General features: G+C 37.8%; 1 protein-coding gene across 1 annotated transcript in view; it reads left to right on the top strand.

Annotated features, from left to right (window-relative positions):
• MCF2 (MCF.2 cell line derived transforming sequence) overlaps positions 1-17949 on the top strand; it is an 84474-nt gene that overhangs the window by 24538 nt on the left and 41987 nt on the right. Inside the window, exons 5-13 of the mRNA XM_053662370.1 lie at positions 721-837; positions 2480-2629; positions 6264-6397; positions 6710-6824; positions 8135-8254; positions 9914-10105; positions 11312-11503; positions 12674-12845; positions 17659-17696. Coding sequence (XP_053518345.1) covers positions 721-837; positions 2480-2629; positions 6264-6397; positions 6710-6824; positions 8135-8254; positions 9914-10105; positions 11312-11503; positions 12674-12845; positions 17659-17696 — 1230 coding nt within the window. The remainder of the gene's footprint in view (positions 1-720; positions 838-2479; positions 2630-6263; positions 6398-6709; positions 6825-8134; positions 8255-9913; positions 10106-11311; positions 11504-12673; positions 12846-17658; positions 17697-17949) is intronic.

Here is a 17949-nt window from a genome sequence, read left to right as displayed (position 1 = left end):
AATTCCTTTTGAAAGTGATATATGTCACATATGTTATATATACAGGGTAGAGCAAAAGGAAGTTTGCAGTTGAGAGTATGTGAAACAGAGTTTATTCTTGTATTATCATTTATTGATTATTGTATTTTTTCATATGAACAACTGTAAACCTACTTTTGCCTCACCTTGTGTGTATGTGTATGTGTATATGTGTGTATAAAATCAAGACATTTTGTTTTAGAAAATTATAAGTGAGTGTTTTATGTATTTGTACTCCCATGAACTTGCATCCTGAGCTAGTTCAGATGTTTTTGTTTTTTTAAAGATATTTTTATATGTTTTCAGGGCTAGGGTGCTCATAAATTTTGATATTTTTGCAAAGATCAGTGTCTCCTGATAAATTGTAACAGTCTCCATAAAGCCCTTTTACTTTGCAGTAGGCATAATATTCTTTCAGAAGGTTGATTGTTAACAGTGCAAAATTTTAGATCAAGGAGAATCAGGTGTTTGAGTTTCTATGGAGATTAATTTTGCTTTATAGAGAAATGTTTTATAAATGAAACCTGTTTCTACTTGAAGAAGGTAGTGAATACATGTGTGGGGGGAGGAACAGAAGAGATTTGCTAGAAGCATTTGTGAAAGTTAAATTTCTGCTAAGTGAATGCTAAAGTTCATTGTACAGTTGAATGGAGGGATGCCACAAAGGGCAGTTAACAATATCTTTCTTGCTTATTTATATAGGTTGTTATGCTGGGCTCGGTTAGTGAATTGCTGACATACATTGATGACAAGCAATTAACCCCTGAGTTAGGGGGCACCTTGCAGTACTGCCACAGTGAATGGATTCTCTTCAGAAATGTATGTTTCTTTTGACCTTACTATAGATAGAGCTTATGGTTCTTGTTACCTTTTAAATTGAGTACTAGAATTCTTTTCCTCTTTGGAAAAAAACAGATTTCTGGGGCTCCTAGTTTTTAAAAATATATAATTCAACATCTTGATTGTCTTCCATAGGAAATACCTAGAAATGATGAAGAGTCATTGAGGATGGCAGTTGAAAAAGAGGCCTAGGGAATAAGGAGATCTTCCTCTGTCCTGCCCCCTCCTGTGGCCATGTAGTAACCTGAAGAAACAAAGAGTTGGGATTCAAATCCTAGCACTGATGCTTTTTAGTTGTATAACCTTGCAGAAATTATATAACCTCTCTGAGTCTCAGTTTTCCCAGTTATAAAATGGGAATCATAGATAAGTTTAACTCAGGGATATTGGGAAGATGAAATGAGATGACAAATGTAAAATGTTTGGCATGGTGCCTAGCCTATGAATATGGCAGGCCTTCAAAAAATGCAAGTCATATTATTAATCTTGCCATCATAGTGGTGCTCCTGAGGCAGTCAGCTTTGTAGCAGAGAGTCCTTCTGTTCTAGAAATTTACAAATAGGCAAGGGTCCTGCATCTCACAGGCATGAGTTTGTGGTATAAGAGTCTCTACTGCAGCCCTGGCTGGTGTAGCTCAGTGGATTGAGTGTGGGCTTGCGAACCAGACAATCGCAGTTCGATTCCCAGTCAGAGCACATGCCTGGGTTGCAGGCCGGTTCCCTGCAGGCCAGTTCCCAGCAGGGGGTGCACGAAAGGCAACCATACATTGATGTTTCTCTCCCTCTCTCCTTCCCTTCCCCTCTAAAGATAAATAAATAAAATCTTTTAAAAAAAGAATCTCTACTGCAAATTCCATAGGTAATAGGAAACCTTCTGAAGGAAGTAATTAAAATATTGTTTAATTAAACCAGGGTTCTATTTTCCTCATGTGTATTCTTCATTCGGTAGTCCTTCATATTCAGGTACATTGTCAAAATTAGCAATGGCTAGCCATACATAACTGATAAAGCTATAAATAACAGAGCAGATACCCTGAGCTGTGTGGCAAACAGGGGGTATATTTTTCCTTCTTTCTCTGAGTAATTGCTTTTGGAAACAAAATGAACAGCAAAACCTTGCGTGACATTTTAGGGCAACAAAAGCTGAGATGAATTGTTGTGACTAGAGTCCCTATATTGCCTCATTCCATCATCTTACTCAGAATGCTAATACTTGTTCATAAAGTATACTAAATATCAAGTGGTCTTGATGTTCTCATCTCCCTCCAGAAGGAAAGTTATTATAAAGCAGTTTTACAATTGCAGAGTTTACCAAAATAAGGAAGACACTGGGGTTTTCAAGGTCATAAACTGAATTACTCAGGACATGGCATCTTTTTGAAATAGTTCTCATCATTGTCAAAGAAAGTACAGACATTTAGTTAAAAGACATTCAAGAAGACCCTTCACCTGACTATTTAGTATTTTAGAGGCTTAGATGCAGAGTTAGAGTTGATTGCCAAGGACGGTGCGCATAGTATATGTGTTTGCTGTCATACCTAAATAAAATACAGTTACTGATCCAGGTTCTGATATGCTGACACAGGTCCCACAAAATTAAAAGAATCACTGGCTCTTTGCAGGCTATAGAAAATTTTGCCCTCACAGTGAAAGACATGGCTCAGATGCTACAGTCCTTTGGAACTGAACTGGCTGAGACAGAACTACCAGATGATATTTCTTCAATAGAAAAACTTCTTGCAATTCATACTGAAAGGTATCACCTGTTGAAGGTATGTCTGACAGAGGGGACAAGCAAATGTTTTCCATGGTCTTTTTCTAGAGAGGTATTCAGTGTGTCCATTTCACACTGATTGGTGGGTGTGGAGACAAAAGATATATTTATGTATATTATAAAGCACATGCAAAAAATAAGAATACAAGAGGAGAAGGTCCTGGAATTGTTGTATCTAAGTACTCTCTTTGTAAATGGTGCAATCTCTTCAGAAGTTATTTATTTGTAAATAGAATAGTTTATAAATGCTCCAGAATAAGAAATCTAAAGTTATTTTTGTTACCACATATTTTTTATCCCATGAAAAGGCCCACTGGTTTGGAAAAATAGAGTATGAAGAGGCACACAGGTGTTCTATTTTAACATCTACCACAGGCACCATGTAAAATGGAGAACCTGATGAGGAGCAAGGAGGCCTGGTTTCTTGTCCCACCTCTGCAGTATACTAGCATTGGGACCAAGTCAAACATTGGTAAATTGATTGCCAGCTTTCTCTTCCACAGAGGACTAGTTCTGGTTGTTTTCTATAATAAATAGCAAGTTGATTTGGCTCTCCTACCCAGTTGTCTGGAGTGTTGGGTTGTGAAGAAATCTGAGACCCGGTTCAGACGATCACCAACTGCTTTAAATTCACTTTTCCTCCAAAGTTTAGAAATGATCTGAACAAGCACTAGGCTTCCCTGTAGAATTCATGTCCTTCACATGATAATAGGCTTGCTGGGTCACTGACAGATACAAGCTCTATGCAGAGGTGACATTTTTAAATTAAGAAGAGGAGAGAAAGTGAAATTTTGAATCATAATCTAAAAACAAAACTCTGTTCAAGGAAAGAAAGCTCTGTCTCTTCCAAACTATGTGATCAGGTAATTTGCTTACCCTCTCTAAATTTCAGGCTTTTTTACATGTACAGTGAGGTTGATGGTGATGATAAATGCATACCTGGTAGGGTTGTTGTGAGGATGAAATGAAGTACAGCATGCAATATATGTGCAGCATTGTTTGGCACAAAATTGCCACTAGCTCTTAAATGTTTGTGTTCTTATTCACATTGGTGGTGATGTCGTGGATGCTGTTCACAAAAAAATACATATACACCTAAATTTTTAGATCTCCTGAAGGAACTCATAGATCACCCTTACATGCCTGAAGAATCTACCATCCAAGGTTAAGACCTTCTGAATAGGGGACTTCTGGCCAAGGTGGAGGTGTAGGTGAAAATACTGTACCTTCTCGCACAACCAAATTTAAGGACAACAAAGATTTAGAAACAAAAACACAACCAAAACACACAGAAAATTGAACTTTACCAAAGTCCGACAACAACGAACCATTCATCCAGATCGGTAAGAGGGGTGGAGTTGGTGGCCTGTGGGAGGAGTTCTGGCAGGAAGAGGCGGTGGTTGGCCAAACATGGGCACGGGAAGAAAACGAGCAGACCCAGTGAGGTGCACAAGGTGGCTGGCTGACCATGGACACACATTCATGTGCAGATAAACCAGGCATGTTTAAAAATGGTCAGTGAGACAGACTGTGCAACCCAGGGCCCCAGCAATGGGAAATAAAGCCTAAAGGCACTGACTGGAAAAACTTTTGGGGGTTGAGGTGCCAGGAGAGGCTCCCAGACTCACAGAAGAGTTCACTGGGGAGGCCCACAAGATCCTAGAATGTACACAATCCCACACACCCTTCTAGTGCCAGGAACCAGCACCAGAAGGGCCCAATTTGTTTGTGGGAAGTGGCAGAGGGGACCAAAATCCAAGAGAGAGCCCAACAAACACCATTGCTCCCTCTCTGACCCCACCCCCAGTCACAACCTAGCAACTGGGTTGCCCCACCCTGATGAACACCTAAGGCTCTGCCCCTCATACATAATAGGCCTAAACAGACCAAAACATTATGGCTCAAGCAGAACAGCTCAAAACCCCAGAGCCAATACTTCTAAGCAACAAAGACAGAGCCAATCTATCAGATGCACAGTTCAAAACACTGGTAGTCAGGATGCTCACAGACTTGGTTGAATTTGTTTGCAAATTAGATGAAAAAATGAAGGCTACATTGAAGCAAAATGCACAGGGAACCGATAGTGATGGAAACAAAACTGGGATTAAAATCAATTGAGTAGACCAGAGGAAGAAAGAAATGACCAAACAGAAAAGAATGAAGAAACAAGAATACAAAAAAATGAGAGGCTTAGGAACCTCCAGGACATTTTTAAATGTTCCAAAATCCAAATTACAGGGGTACCAGAAGGGGAAGAGGAAGAGCAACAAGTGGAAAACTTATTTGAACAAATAATGAAGGAGAACTTCCCCAATCTGGCAAAGGAAATAGACTTCCAGGAAGTCGGGGAAGCTCAGAGAGTCCCAAAGAAGTTGGACCCAAGAAGGAACACACCAAGGCACATCATAATTACATTACACAAGATTAAAATGAAGGAGAGAATTCTAGAAGCAGCAAGAGATAAGGGGACAGTTATCTACAAAAGAGTTCCCATCAGACTGTCAGCTGATTTCTCAAAGGAGACCTTATAGGCAAGAAGGGGATGGAAAGAAGTATTCCAAGTCATGAAATCCAAAGACCTACATCCAAGATTGCTCTATCCAGCAAAGCTGTCATTTACAGTGGAAGGACAGATAAAGTGCTTCTCAGATAAGATCAGATTCAAGGAGTTCATCATCACCAAGCCCTTATTATATGAAATATTAAAGGGACTTACCTAAGAAAAAGAAGATAAAAAATATGAACAGTGCAAGGACAGCAAACTCACAGTTATTAACAACCACACCTAAAACAAAAGCAAACTAAGAGGACAGCTAGATCAGGAGTGAACCATAGAAATGAAGATCACACGGAGGGTTAGCAATAGGGGAGTGGGAGAAGGTACAGAAAATAAGTAGCATAGACAGTAGATAGAAAATAGATAGGGGGAGGGTAAGAATAGTAGGGGAAATGTAGAAGCTAAAGAACTTATGACACATGGACATGAACTAAAGGGGGGAATGTGGGGGGAGGGGGTGTGCAAACTGGATGGGAATGAAAGGGGGAAATGGGACAACTGTAATGGCATAAGCAATAAAATATATATTTTAAAAAATACCTTCTGAATAGAAGCATATGCTTTATGATTAATTAATCCAAGCATGAACATAATACTTAGGGTAGGCAGTGATGGGTAACAATTAAGGATTAGTCGGAAAGGCATCTAACTATATTTGAATATACATTAAATATTATTTGGAACTGTATGCTATAGTATTGTAGTCTTTGTTATGCTACCATGGTTTTACTTATGTACATTAAACTATTAGCAGAATATAATAGATTAACAAAACTTTTTACCAGTAAGAGAAGGAGGCTACAACCATTCCATGGGGTACTTCTGCCTGTAAAGATCTTGTAGAAATAGTGATTGCTACATCCAGCTCAACAGGCAGAGGCTTCTTGGAGATTCTAACAGCTTTTTGATTCTATGGTACTGAGGGATTCCTTGCTTTTTCAGTTATAAAAGCAAAGGCTGTTCTAGAGCTACCATTTCTATTCTGCATGTTATAGGCATATGCTTCTTTCTCTGTAGGTCATTCAGATTAGGTTCCTAGCAGGTATTTGATACATCCTGTCATACCTTTGTACAGAATGATATTACAGCTGTAACCAAAGAAGGAAAAATTCTGCTAACCAATCTGGAAGTGCCTGACACAGAAGAGACTATAAGTTCAAGATCTGAACCTCATGAGCAAACAGGCGGCGATTGGCAAACTATTAATAAGTGAGTCGTTTCTTTTGGGTCTAGACTTTCTTATTTTATACTTTTGAAAGAGAATTTCATGTGTCTTGCTGTAATCTGTTAAGTGTTAAAGTATTCCTGGATCTCTGGAAATCTGAGGATTCACTCCTCAGTTGCCTCACAGAAGTTAGTTTGCTCATAGAAGAAGTTCTATGGACACTGATGGTCTCTGGCTGGCTAAAGTGTCATGGCTGTGACTTTGCCTATAATTCTTAATGTCCTGACCAGGTTTATCTATATAACTATAAAGCAAGCCAGTATTTTAATGGAACTCTATGACTTTTCTTTGTTAAGATTGCTAGCTCAAGTACATGATATGGAAATTGCTTTTGATGGATTTTGGGAAAAACACCAACTAAAAATGGAGCAGTACCTGCAACTGTGGAAGTTTGAGCAGGATTTTCAAGAGGTCAGTTAAACATTTCTTTGTACATTTATTTTCATGATCCTAGAGGTTCTTATTCCTTGATCATTACAAATATAGTCTCATAAGATGCCCATTTATGCTCATGGAGAGATAGGGAGAAAAAGGAGGCAACTGTGAGTGAATCTTGACTTTGAAGAAAGCAACTACTAAGTGCCAAGACTTCTACTTCTGTGGCTTGCTCATTTCTTTCAAAAGAGCACATAATTATGTGTTAACAAATAAGAGAGGGACAAGGTTGCAATCTGCCCTGACATTTGTTATTCAGTTTTTATTTTATTTTTTATTGTTTTTAGAGAGAGGAAGGAGGGAGAGAAGGGAGAGGGAGGGAGGGGAGGGAGGGGACGGAGTTGGGAGAGAGAGAGAAGAGAAGAGAAGAGAAGAGAAGAGAAGAGAAGAGAAGAGAAGAGATTGAGATTGAGATTGAGATTGAGATTGAGATTGAGATTTATTGTTCCAAATGCAGGTACTGGTTGCTTCCTGTCTGTTCCTTGATTGGGGGATTGAACCTGCATTGTTGGTGTAGCAAGATGACGTTCTAATCAACTCAGCTACCCAGCCAGCACTCTTCAAATTTATTTTAGATATAAAATGCTTTCAGCCCTGGCTGGTGTGGCTCAGTACACTGAGTGCCAGCCTGTGAACGAAAGGGTTGCTGGTTGGATTCCTAGTCAGGGCGCATGCTTGGGTTGTGGACCAGGTCCCCCCTGCAGGGTGCACAAGAGGCAAGCAATTGATATTTCTGTACCTCTCTTTCTCCCTCCTTCTCCTGTCTGAAAAAATAAATAAATAACATCTTTAAAACAAAAAAAGAGACGATCCAAGGTCATCTTACTCCTACTCTGCCTCAGCCTGAGAACAAGCCATTTTCCTGAGAAGCTCTGGTTTGTTTTCCTGGGAAATGATACTAAAAACCAAGATCTGGGTGCTAGGTATGCTAACTGCTACTGAAGTGTCTTTGTTTCTAGAACTGTTCACCACTGATCTAGGGGCTATACATACAGGTATATACACATATACATACTTCCATACATGCTCTCATATGTAAGTAATGATATGCATCCTCTCATGTAAGTAATGATATTTTATAAATAGTACACACTGATCTCTAGGAGCTTAAATTTAAATAGGTTATAACAATTAGTATGAATAAAATAACTGAAAGTATTTTCCATATGTACAATTCTTTCATATTGCTGCTCTGATTTAATAGCATTTCCTATAAAACATGAATATTAAGGGAAATGATGAATAATTTATATGCTTTTAAGACTAATTTTTATTCCTATTTTTAGCTTGTACATGAAATTGAACTTCTATTAACCCAACAAGCAGAGCTGGCAGATGTCACAGGGAATATAGTTCAAATAAAACAAAAAATAAAACAGTTGGAAACATTAGATGAAAAGTCTAAGGTAAGATTACATTTTGGATGTTCATTCTGTTTATGGAATGTGATAGTTACATTTTGTTGCTTTTCACTAGTCTAAATACTTAATTATGATTAATCTCTCAGCTATGGTCTAAATACTTGGTTCAATCATATTGATCTGTTCTCTGTTCAGTGTGAGCCATGAGGTGACACTGAGTGTGTCATGTAGGAGGCCTCTGAGATAATGGTGTGAACTGTTTTAGGCCTACCAGTGGCAACAGGATCAGAAATCACTTTTGAAGAGCCTAGACCAATGTCTTTAAAGAATGCAATTTTGTTACAAGAACATAATTCCTTAAACATCCATCATTTGATACATGCATTTGAACCAGATATACACTCATGCAGGTAGATCTGCTTAGTTTTACTAGTGGTGTGACCTTTGCTAAATTGATTACATTTTCTAAACCTCAATGTCCTCATCTATAAATTGGGGATGAAAGGACTTACTTTGTGGAGTGATTGTAAGGATTCATTTAGGTGGTGTAGATGAAACACTCAGCACAGTACCTGAGATACATGGCTGTATGGTAAGTACTCAAAACAGCCAGCTGCCAGTCTTACAGCTTGGATGCATGGTGTTACTACTTAACAAACTCTAGCTTTGCTCTCCCGTCTTGTATGTGAGGTCAAGGCCATGGTTTTTAGGGTGATTTCTCAGCATACAAATGGATTTATGGGTGAACCACAAGCACCAGAATCGAAAATTGAGAGGAAGCAGTTGTGGTGACCAGTTCTGGAATTGTGTTTGTAGGTCTCTGTGATTGTGGAGCAATTCACAAATCTCTGTGGTATAGTAGAAAGAGAAGGCAGATTGCCTTGGAAAATAGGGGCTTTGCTTTTTTTTGCTTGCTTTTGTTTTTAATACTTTTTTGTTTTAATTGTAGTGACAGACACATAAAATAAAATTTAATATCTTAAGCATTTCAAATTGTACAGTTAAGTAGTGTTGAGTATATTCACATTGTTGTTCAACAGATTTTCAGAAATTTTTCATCTTGCAAAACTGAAACTCTATTGCCATTAAATGACAGCTTCCTATTTTGACCCTAGTTTTTCAACTAGCTAGATAGGCTAGTCACTTCTTCATTTGGGGCTGCAGTTTTATTTTACTTCAACAAACATTTCCTGGGCTCCTACTATGTTTCAGTCACTATGCTGGGGGTGGGTCAGCAGTTTAGGTGTAGGCAAGGCAGGTAAGATTGCTTTTGACATGGAAACTCAGTGACACATTCACTTTTGGGTCTGTAAAGGAGTCAGGTAGATGATGACTCTCATGGAATTTCCAAGGCCAAGATGTGTAAAGTCAATTAGCTTTCTTTGGCTGGCGTGTACCTCATTTGATACAGGCAGTTCTGTTCTAAATTTGTACATCATAGGAGAAGCGAATCTTATCCCCAGTTTGGGAGGCTGGTTAATTTTCTTTCTGTTACCAGAAATGCGTGAGCTTCTGATGACATCAAGTGCTATAGCTAATTGCTGTAACTGGAAGCTGTTTTGCAGCATACAGAAGTATGACATCAAATATATAGTTTTGGCAAAATGTCTCTGTGCCCAACCAATTTGTTTCTTAATTACTTTTCCCTTGCTGTCTTTGAATAGAGATCATACAGTTACTGTTTTACTTCTTTCCTAAAAACAGGATCTGTTAAGAAAGGCTCAGCTTGTGATTTTACATGGACACAAACTTGCAGCAGATCACCATTATGCACTTGATTTGATCTGCCAGAGGTGCAATGAGCTACGTTATCTTTCTGATATTTTGGTTAATGAGATCAAAGCCAAATGGATACAGCTCAGCAGGACCTTAAAAATGCATAAACTCCTACAGCAGGTAGTGTCCTGGGACATGGTGCATTTCTGAAAAAGAAGATGAATATTTTTCTTTGGTCCTTTTTAGAGGTTATAGGGTCTGGGTCTGGTATAGCTTTGGAATTAAATTTGCAAGGAGTCTTTGCTAGACTATGCTCATTTAATCCATATTACCTCTGCATAATTCATTGCAGGACTAGTATTGCAAGAGTCTTGGCCTCTGTTGTAAATATTGAGATCTTGGTTGTGACGGCTTCTTTCTATTTTGGGTGCATTTCTGAAGCCTATACTCTGCTGGTAGTTTGTAGTCAGAATACTTTGAAAAGCCCTGGGGACACTGTGTGAAAGCCTGGAACTCCTTCTACATTTCATAGTTAAAGCAATAAAATATTAAACAGTGACTGGAACATATTCCTCCATGGCTTGTTGGTCTGACCCCAATCATGAGTAAGCAGTGAAGAGATGGTCTCATCTTGGCAGTGGGATGTAAAACAGGTATCACTTACAGGCAACATATGTAAACATGAACATTTTAATTTGTGTGTCTCCTTCTGTAGCCAGGAAACTTTTATCCTTCCCCTGGGCAATCATTACACTTTTATGTTATACTTTATATTTTGCTATGAGTTTCATATTTCAGTTATTGATTCTGGGAAAATAGCATGTAGCTCAAGTGTTCGTATTGAGAGAGAATGGTCAGACTGTTGCTGCAGAATGATTTCCTTGTTAAGAAATGAGAGCAGAGCTTCCCAGCCTTGGCTGCACATCAGAAATACCTCTAAAACTCTGTAAACATATAAATATCCAGCTTATGGCCTGAGCCACTGAATCAGAATTTCTGGGGGCCCAACCTGGATATGTTTATTTATTTATTTTTTAAAAATATTTTATTTATTTATCTTTAGAAGGGAAGGGAAGGGAAGGAGATAGGGAGAGAAATATCAATGTATGGTTGCCTTTCGTGCATCCCCTGCTGGGAACTGGCCTGCAACCCAGGCATGTGCCCTGACTGGGAATTGAACCATGGTACTCTGGTTTGCAGGCCTGTGCTCAATCCACTGAGCTACACCAGCCAGGGCTAAGGATATGTTTATTTTTTTAATAGCTCTGAAAGCAACTCTGATTGACAGAAGCCAGGACTGATAAACACTGTCTTAAGGGACACACATATTTTTCATTTACTGATGGTTGTGTGTGTGTTTGTGTGTGTGTGTGATGTACTCACCAGGCTCGTCAGTGCTGTGATGAAGGAGAATATATTCTAGCTAATCAAGAGGTAGATAAGTTTCAGTCTAAAGAAGATGCTCAGAAAACCCGCCAAGATATCGAACATTTTCTTGAAACAGCTCTGCCCTTTATAAATTGTGATCCTAAAACCCTACAGTATGAATTTGATGTAATTTTATCTCCTGAACTCAAGGTAAGAAGCTTCTTTTCAGGTAAATAGGTTTTCAAAAACTGTAAGTATAGTGGTGTTGATAATAGTTTTATTACTTCACAGCTACCTTTGTATCAAATTGCCATTATATAGTTCTCTTAAGGATTAGGGGTGATATCAGTGGTACTGTTAAGCACCAAAAAGTCCAAAGCCTTATTCTTGCTATTTAACAAAGACTAGTTTCCTTTTTGAGCTCTGACTCCATTATTTTTAAACTCTTCATGTACTGGGAACTCTCACATGCATTTTCTCATGCATCCTTGGAGAAAGGCCCAAAGCCGTCACAGGAGAATATCGGGCCCACATTAAGAGCACCCTACCCCAAACGTATGTTCTTGACCACCAACAGATGTTCTGTGGACACAAATCTTGTTTTTCTACTGAGTTTGAGAAGGAAAGTTTAAAGAAAAGATCTGGGTCTTCTTGGTGTGGGGGGAGTAGGCAGACATTGCTTTTGGCCACGCAGAGAGCTGTAGGTTTGTTCAGTACTGCCCTATTGGAAATGTCATGAAGCACTCTCTTCACATTGTAGGTAAGTGCATTTGTAGTGCTCTTTGGGGTTAGAAGTGTCTAATTGATTCAGAATTTGGAGCAGTATCTAAATCCATGCTTAGTTGCAGTCCTTAGGGGATGCCCCAGAAAATCAGAAGCCTGGCTGTGGCAGTAACCCAGTCATTCTCTGGAAGCCACCAAGCTTAGCTAACTGCCTCAAATCATCTAAAAGAGGCAGAAGGGTATATTCTTTATCAGTGGTTCTGAGGAGCCTTTTACAACACGGAGAGCTACAGAATGTCCTGTAGGTTAAAACAAACTACTGTGACAATTCTTAACTTGGTGGCTTCCTCAAGCTAAACTAGCCTTCTTTTCCAGTCAATATCCCTTCCACCCTATGAAGGGTAAATCACTTTATGCAGTGACCTATTTCATGACTGCTTGATGGATTTCTTCTTTTATTTGTTTTGCTTGAGATCTTCAGGTTTTATAACCATATGGAGATCATACATTAATCTGTTTTCCATTACTTTCCTAAATTTCTTTGAGTTATATTTTAAAGTCTACATTAACTTTTGACTGAGTCTGAGAAATCTAATAAGATTTGTAATGACCCCATTTCAGAAAGTATTTCATAAAAAATTCTTACACAACTTGTAGATTCAAATGCAGACCATACAACTCAAGCTTGAAAGCATTCGAAGTATATTTGAGAACCAACAAGCCAGTTTCAAGAACCTGGAAGATAAGTGTGTGAGGCCAATCCAGCTTGGGGCATCTGCTTGCAACAAAGTGATCCGATCTAAAGCATCATTTATTTTACCTAAACCTGGTAAAGAATCTTATGTTCTTACCTTTTCTACCTCTTTTTCTCTGCTCTTATTTACTTTGTTATTATTGATATAAACGCTGAATTTGTTCTTCAGTCCTGATAAGTTGAAATTGTATTTAAGTGTTGTTGATCATGTATGATTATATTGCACAGGCAGGAGTTGAGGTCCGCACCACAGTAGTGATCTAATACAGCTCAGGACGGTGCTGGTCTGCACTGAATACTCCAGCCATGCAATGAATATGAACATTTATACCAGCTTCAACTTCATGCTTCTTTTCAGCAGACAGAGGAAGGCATATAAAAGTGGTACACACGTGTGCCCGTATGCACTCATGCATTTTTTTATTACTTGATAAACTAACTTGGTTCTTATAAGCTTCTTGTAAGTAAATGGCTTAGGTAATAGAATGGATTGCCTTTTCTAAATAGGTGCAAGTAGGCCCTGGCTGGTGTAGCTCAGTGGACTGAGCACGGGCCTGCGAACCAGACAATTGCGGTTCGATTCCCAGTCGGCACATGCCTGGGTTGCAGACCAGTTCCCTGCAGACCAGTTCCCTGCAGGCCAGTTCCCAGCAGAGGATGCACAAAAGGCAACCATACATTGATGTTTCTCTCCCTCTCTCCTTCCCTTCCCCTCTAAAGATAAATAAATAAATAAAAATAAAAAATAAATAAATAGGTGCAAGTAATTCGAATAATTTTGCTGGTAATCACCTGAGACAGGTTCCATTTTCTGGTCTTAATCTTTGTTGACTCATTTTAATCATGTAATATACATTTTTCTTTCTGTGTTCTGTGGGGTAAAATAATTATTCTCACTGTGTTGTTGAACTGCTCTGGAAATGAGGTGACTCTATTGCTCCTAGGGTTACCTTGAGCTTTTTTGGGGCCTGTTGGTGGGGGGAGGGGTTTGGCTTTAGAGCCTTAGGTGAGTTGAGTGAACATGGGACTAAATTTCGTCTTTCTGATCTGAGAGGATCAGAGACTTTATTAATGTATGGGAACTACTTGGAAATTAAGAGAAAGGTTGAACCAGGGATAATGAGTATAAAAGTCCAGCTCAGCCCCAGCATAGATCAGATTGAAAAGGAGTGAGAAAAGCAGGTAACTAGGTTAAGACAATCCAAGTTATATAACTAGTAGTCATGAAATATAAACATATATTCACAAAACTATAAACAGTCCCCCAAATGAAGAACATTCACCAAGATGATACGTGAAAAAAGTAAAAAGAACAAAAAAAAACAATAAGGCACTAAAAACCAATAACTATGAGAATAAAAATAGAACAGGTTGATATTCCTAAGATCTCAGACTTCTGCCTTCATTTACTGGTCATGTGACCTTGGCAGTTCATGTAACATCTTTTAGCCTCAGGTTCGTCTGTTAAAATGAGAACATTAACACCTACTGATTTCAAAGGGTTCTTGTGAAAGAAATTGTAGAATATACGGAGTACTCAATAAACTGGACTATCCTGACTAAGGTTTTTTGCTTTATAGTCCTCTAAATGCGCAGCTCCTTGAAAGGGGTCCAGCAGTGGTACACCTTGGATTGAGGAACAGGGTTCTGAAAAGACTGTTCAAATTCCACTCCCCGTCTTAATCACCAAAAGTGCATTCTATTTTGTGTTGTTTCATTTTTTCTTTCTGATATTCTTATATAATGGTGCTACACTTTTCTTTCTGCAGTGGGAGTTAAATGCTCTTTCTTTCAAGCATGTAACCTTTTTCTCCAAAAGGAGCCCATCTTTATTACTTTTCATCAGTACGTTTTTCTGAGTTTGTGTACATGAAAAACCAGTTTGGCATCTAAACCCAGCAGCATTCATTCTTGCATTTTGCCTACAATTAACTTTTTTCTTTTTCATAATAACCACCGATTATTCTCTCTGTATGAAACTTAGTCCTGGAAAATGATTATAGAAAAAGTAGATTAGGCTCTTTCATCGAATGACCACTCATAAACAGAAAATAAGAAAAACAGTTGGCAATGTTAAAAGACATCAAACTTTCTTTCATTTCATAGACTCTTGTGTCATCCACAGCAAAAGTATTTGTTGGGAGTAGGTTAGATTTGGTGTAGTTTCAGACTGTGTAATGTATTTATAAGGAAGAAGGCAGCTTACTGAATAAATAACATGGTTAGATAAAGGATTTTATTCATTGCCCATCGTGGTTTACAGGTTTACAAATTAAATCAAAGTATTACTTATGCTACAAACACCATTCATTTTACCTAATTGCTCTGTGAGTTATATAATGGGAGTTAATAGTCAGTTCCAAATAATTCTCCAAGAGTTTTAATTACTGAACCAGATATAGAAGTTTCGTTCAAATCAAAACATAAGTGTTGATGTTTCATAAAATAAGTCAAACTGTTCTTATTCTTTTTTAGTTTTTATTAATTGGCATCAAATAGAATCCTGTACCTAGCATAGTGCCTGTTTGTACCTAGCAGGATATAATAAATATTTGTTGAATTAACATTTAATACAAAGGAAAGTTAGGGAAGAACATCATCCATGAGGGGTAAAATGTGGTTTGAGCTATTAATCTATAACCGTAGTCTCAGTCTTTCTCCTAATCATCAAACCTGCATTTACAATTTGTCTCCTCAAACTTCCTGTAGACAACTCAGACTCACCATACCACAGACTGATCACTTCTCTCCTGCAATCCTTCTGTTCTTCCTGTGTTTCTCATCTCAGTGACTAGAACCATGATTCCCAGGCCCTTGCCTCCCCCTTGTCATTCATGCCCCATCTGTAAATCAGCCTAACAAAGTCCACTTCTTTCCATTCTTAGTGCTATTTCTCACTGCCACTTACCTAATCCAACCTAATATCACCTATTGCCTGGACAGCTGCAGCAGTTTCCCTGTCTTCCCATTTTCCCTTCTCAAATGCCCTTAGTTGCCTTTGCACTTCACATATACTGTTCTCTCTCAGGAACACTGTTCCTGTCCTTTTCCCTTTCCCCTTTGCTAGCTCCTTTAGATAAGCCTTTCCTTCCTGCCTCTCCTCCTCTGCACCCAGTTCAGTTAGATGTACAAGCTATGTGATAACAAGTCCCCCTTCATTTCTCCTCAGCTTTAGTGTTATTTCCTGTTTTGTGTTTCTCTTGATAGACTAATCTCTGTAAGGACAGGAGCTATGTACAATTCATGTTTGTATTCGTAGCACCAAACATGGAGCTCAGCACATAGTATAAGCACTCAATAATTTTATATACATATTTTCATTGTTAAAAGAATGAATTAATCTATCTTGCTTCTCAGAAAAACTTGCATTTGTCATAATTGTAAATATTCCTTTCTCATTTCTTAATGCACTTGCCAATAATTAAGTATTAGCACAGCTAATTAGCAGAGCTCCCTAAGTTACCTTTGTAAATCAGTTCAGATATGTATATCAGGTGTCTTTTAAGTGGTGGACATCAGTGTTTATTGAGAAATTGATTTTATATGATAATTACCAGTAAGTCTATATTTATATGATTATATACACATAAATTTTATATATAAAATATATTTTAAATCAATGAAAGTGAAGTATAAAATTTAGAGAACATAACAACAGAGCCATTCCCTGAGTGTGCCTTGCAATGGCTCCTGCTGAGGAGGAAAAGACAAAAACGATGTTTCTTCCATGCAGAGGAGAGATCCACGTAGCCTGTGTGGGTGGCAGCCTTTTCAGCAGCCCTGAGAATTAGGAGCTTAAACGACCTAGTCTTTGAGTGGACCATGCCCTGGTCTTTGTAGGAACATCTGGACTCCTCGCTTAACAATATAGAGGCTCACCCTTTTTAAACAGAAGAGAAAGATTAAACAGAAAGAAAAAAGAAAAGATTAAGCAGCAAAAACAGAAAGATTAAAGCTTGGAATGTTGATGAAGTTGTTTTAGTTTTGTTTTGTTTTAGCATTTTAACATGCTTCACAAATATTGTTTTATGTAGTGGTTAGAAACAGGGATTCTGACAGTACATGGTTTGAATTTGAATACCATGTCTGCTTTTGGGACAAGATATTAACCTTCCTTGTTTATCTTTAAAATGGGGATAGAAGTAGTATTTATCTCTTGGGGTAATTTGAGGATTAAAAAAGAAAATGCATGTGCAGTGCTTAGAAGAGTGCCAGCATGTTGTAAGTGCCAAATAAATGCTATAATTATTAGTTAAATTTAGACTTTTTTCCAAAACTCTTTTTTGACCCAGCAAATCAGTTCAGATCTCTGTATCAGGTGTCTTTAAAGTGGTGGGCATCGCTACTTACCAAGAAATTGATTTTATATTATAAGTTCCAGTAAGTCTAATTAATATTTATACATTATGATAAACACATAATTTATATATAAAATTATATATAAAATATATTTAAAATAAATGAAAGTGAAGTATACAATTTAGAGAACCAAAGCATAGCCTTTTCCTTGCAATGTACCTTGTAATGGGTCCTGCGAAGGAGGAAAAGAAAATATATACAATATAATTAAATATTGCTTATGTGTCAAAATGAGCACTAAATATGCAAATAAATTATGAGTAATAACACCTTACTTCATGCTTGCTTGGAGATCAAGCAAATGTTTGCTGAGAGTTAATACATGACAAAATCATACTCAATGAGAAGTTGAGATCATATACTTAAGTTTAAACCTTCAAATGTTTTGCATAATGTGATCTAAAAATACTAATAATATAAAGACATTGTAATATTATGATCTCTCTATTTAATAAACATTCATGTATTTTTATTAAAAGTGTTGATTTTCATTCTGATCTGAAATTATTCTTTTATATTTCTTTCCCAGGGAAGAAGATTTGGAAACAAAGTCAGAGGAACTTAAAAGTAAATACCATTAATTAATTCAAAGTTGGCTTTATTGCTGTGGTTGCAGAATTGGTATGGGAAATTAAACCATATTTTAATTTAATCAACCAGTATTGTGCATTTGAAAGCCTATGTCATCTAAAAGAAAATACTGCTACTGCATTGTGTCTAATTGCAGTCCTGGCATATCCCCAGATGTATGAGCAGATTGTCAAGTCTCGGGTCAAGTTCAGAATAATTTCTGTAGAATATCTCATGTAAGTTCCAGCAT

Source organism: Artibeus jamaicensis, unplaced genomic scaffold (assembly GCF_021234435.1).
Source record: "Artibeus jamaicensis isolate MK-2021 breed Jamaican fruit bat unplaced genomic scaffold, CSHL_Jam_final contig_240, whole genome shotgun sequence".
NCBI classification, from domain to species: domain Eukaryota; kingdom Metazoa; phylum Chordata; class Mammalia; order Chiroptera; family Phyllostomidae; genus Artibeus; species Artibeus jamaicensis.
The sequence above is the reverse complement of the archived record's forward strand: the minus strand, read 5'-3'. Positions and strand labels throughout refer to the sequence as shown.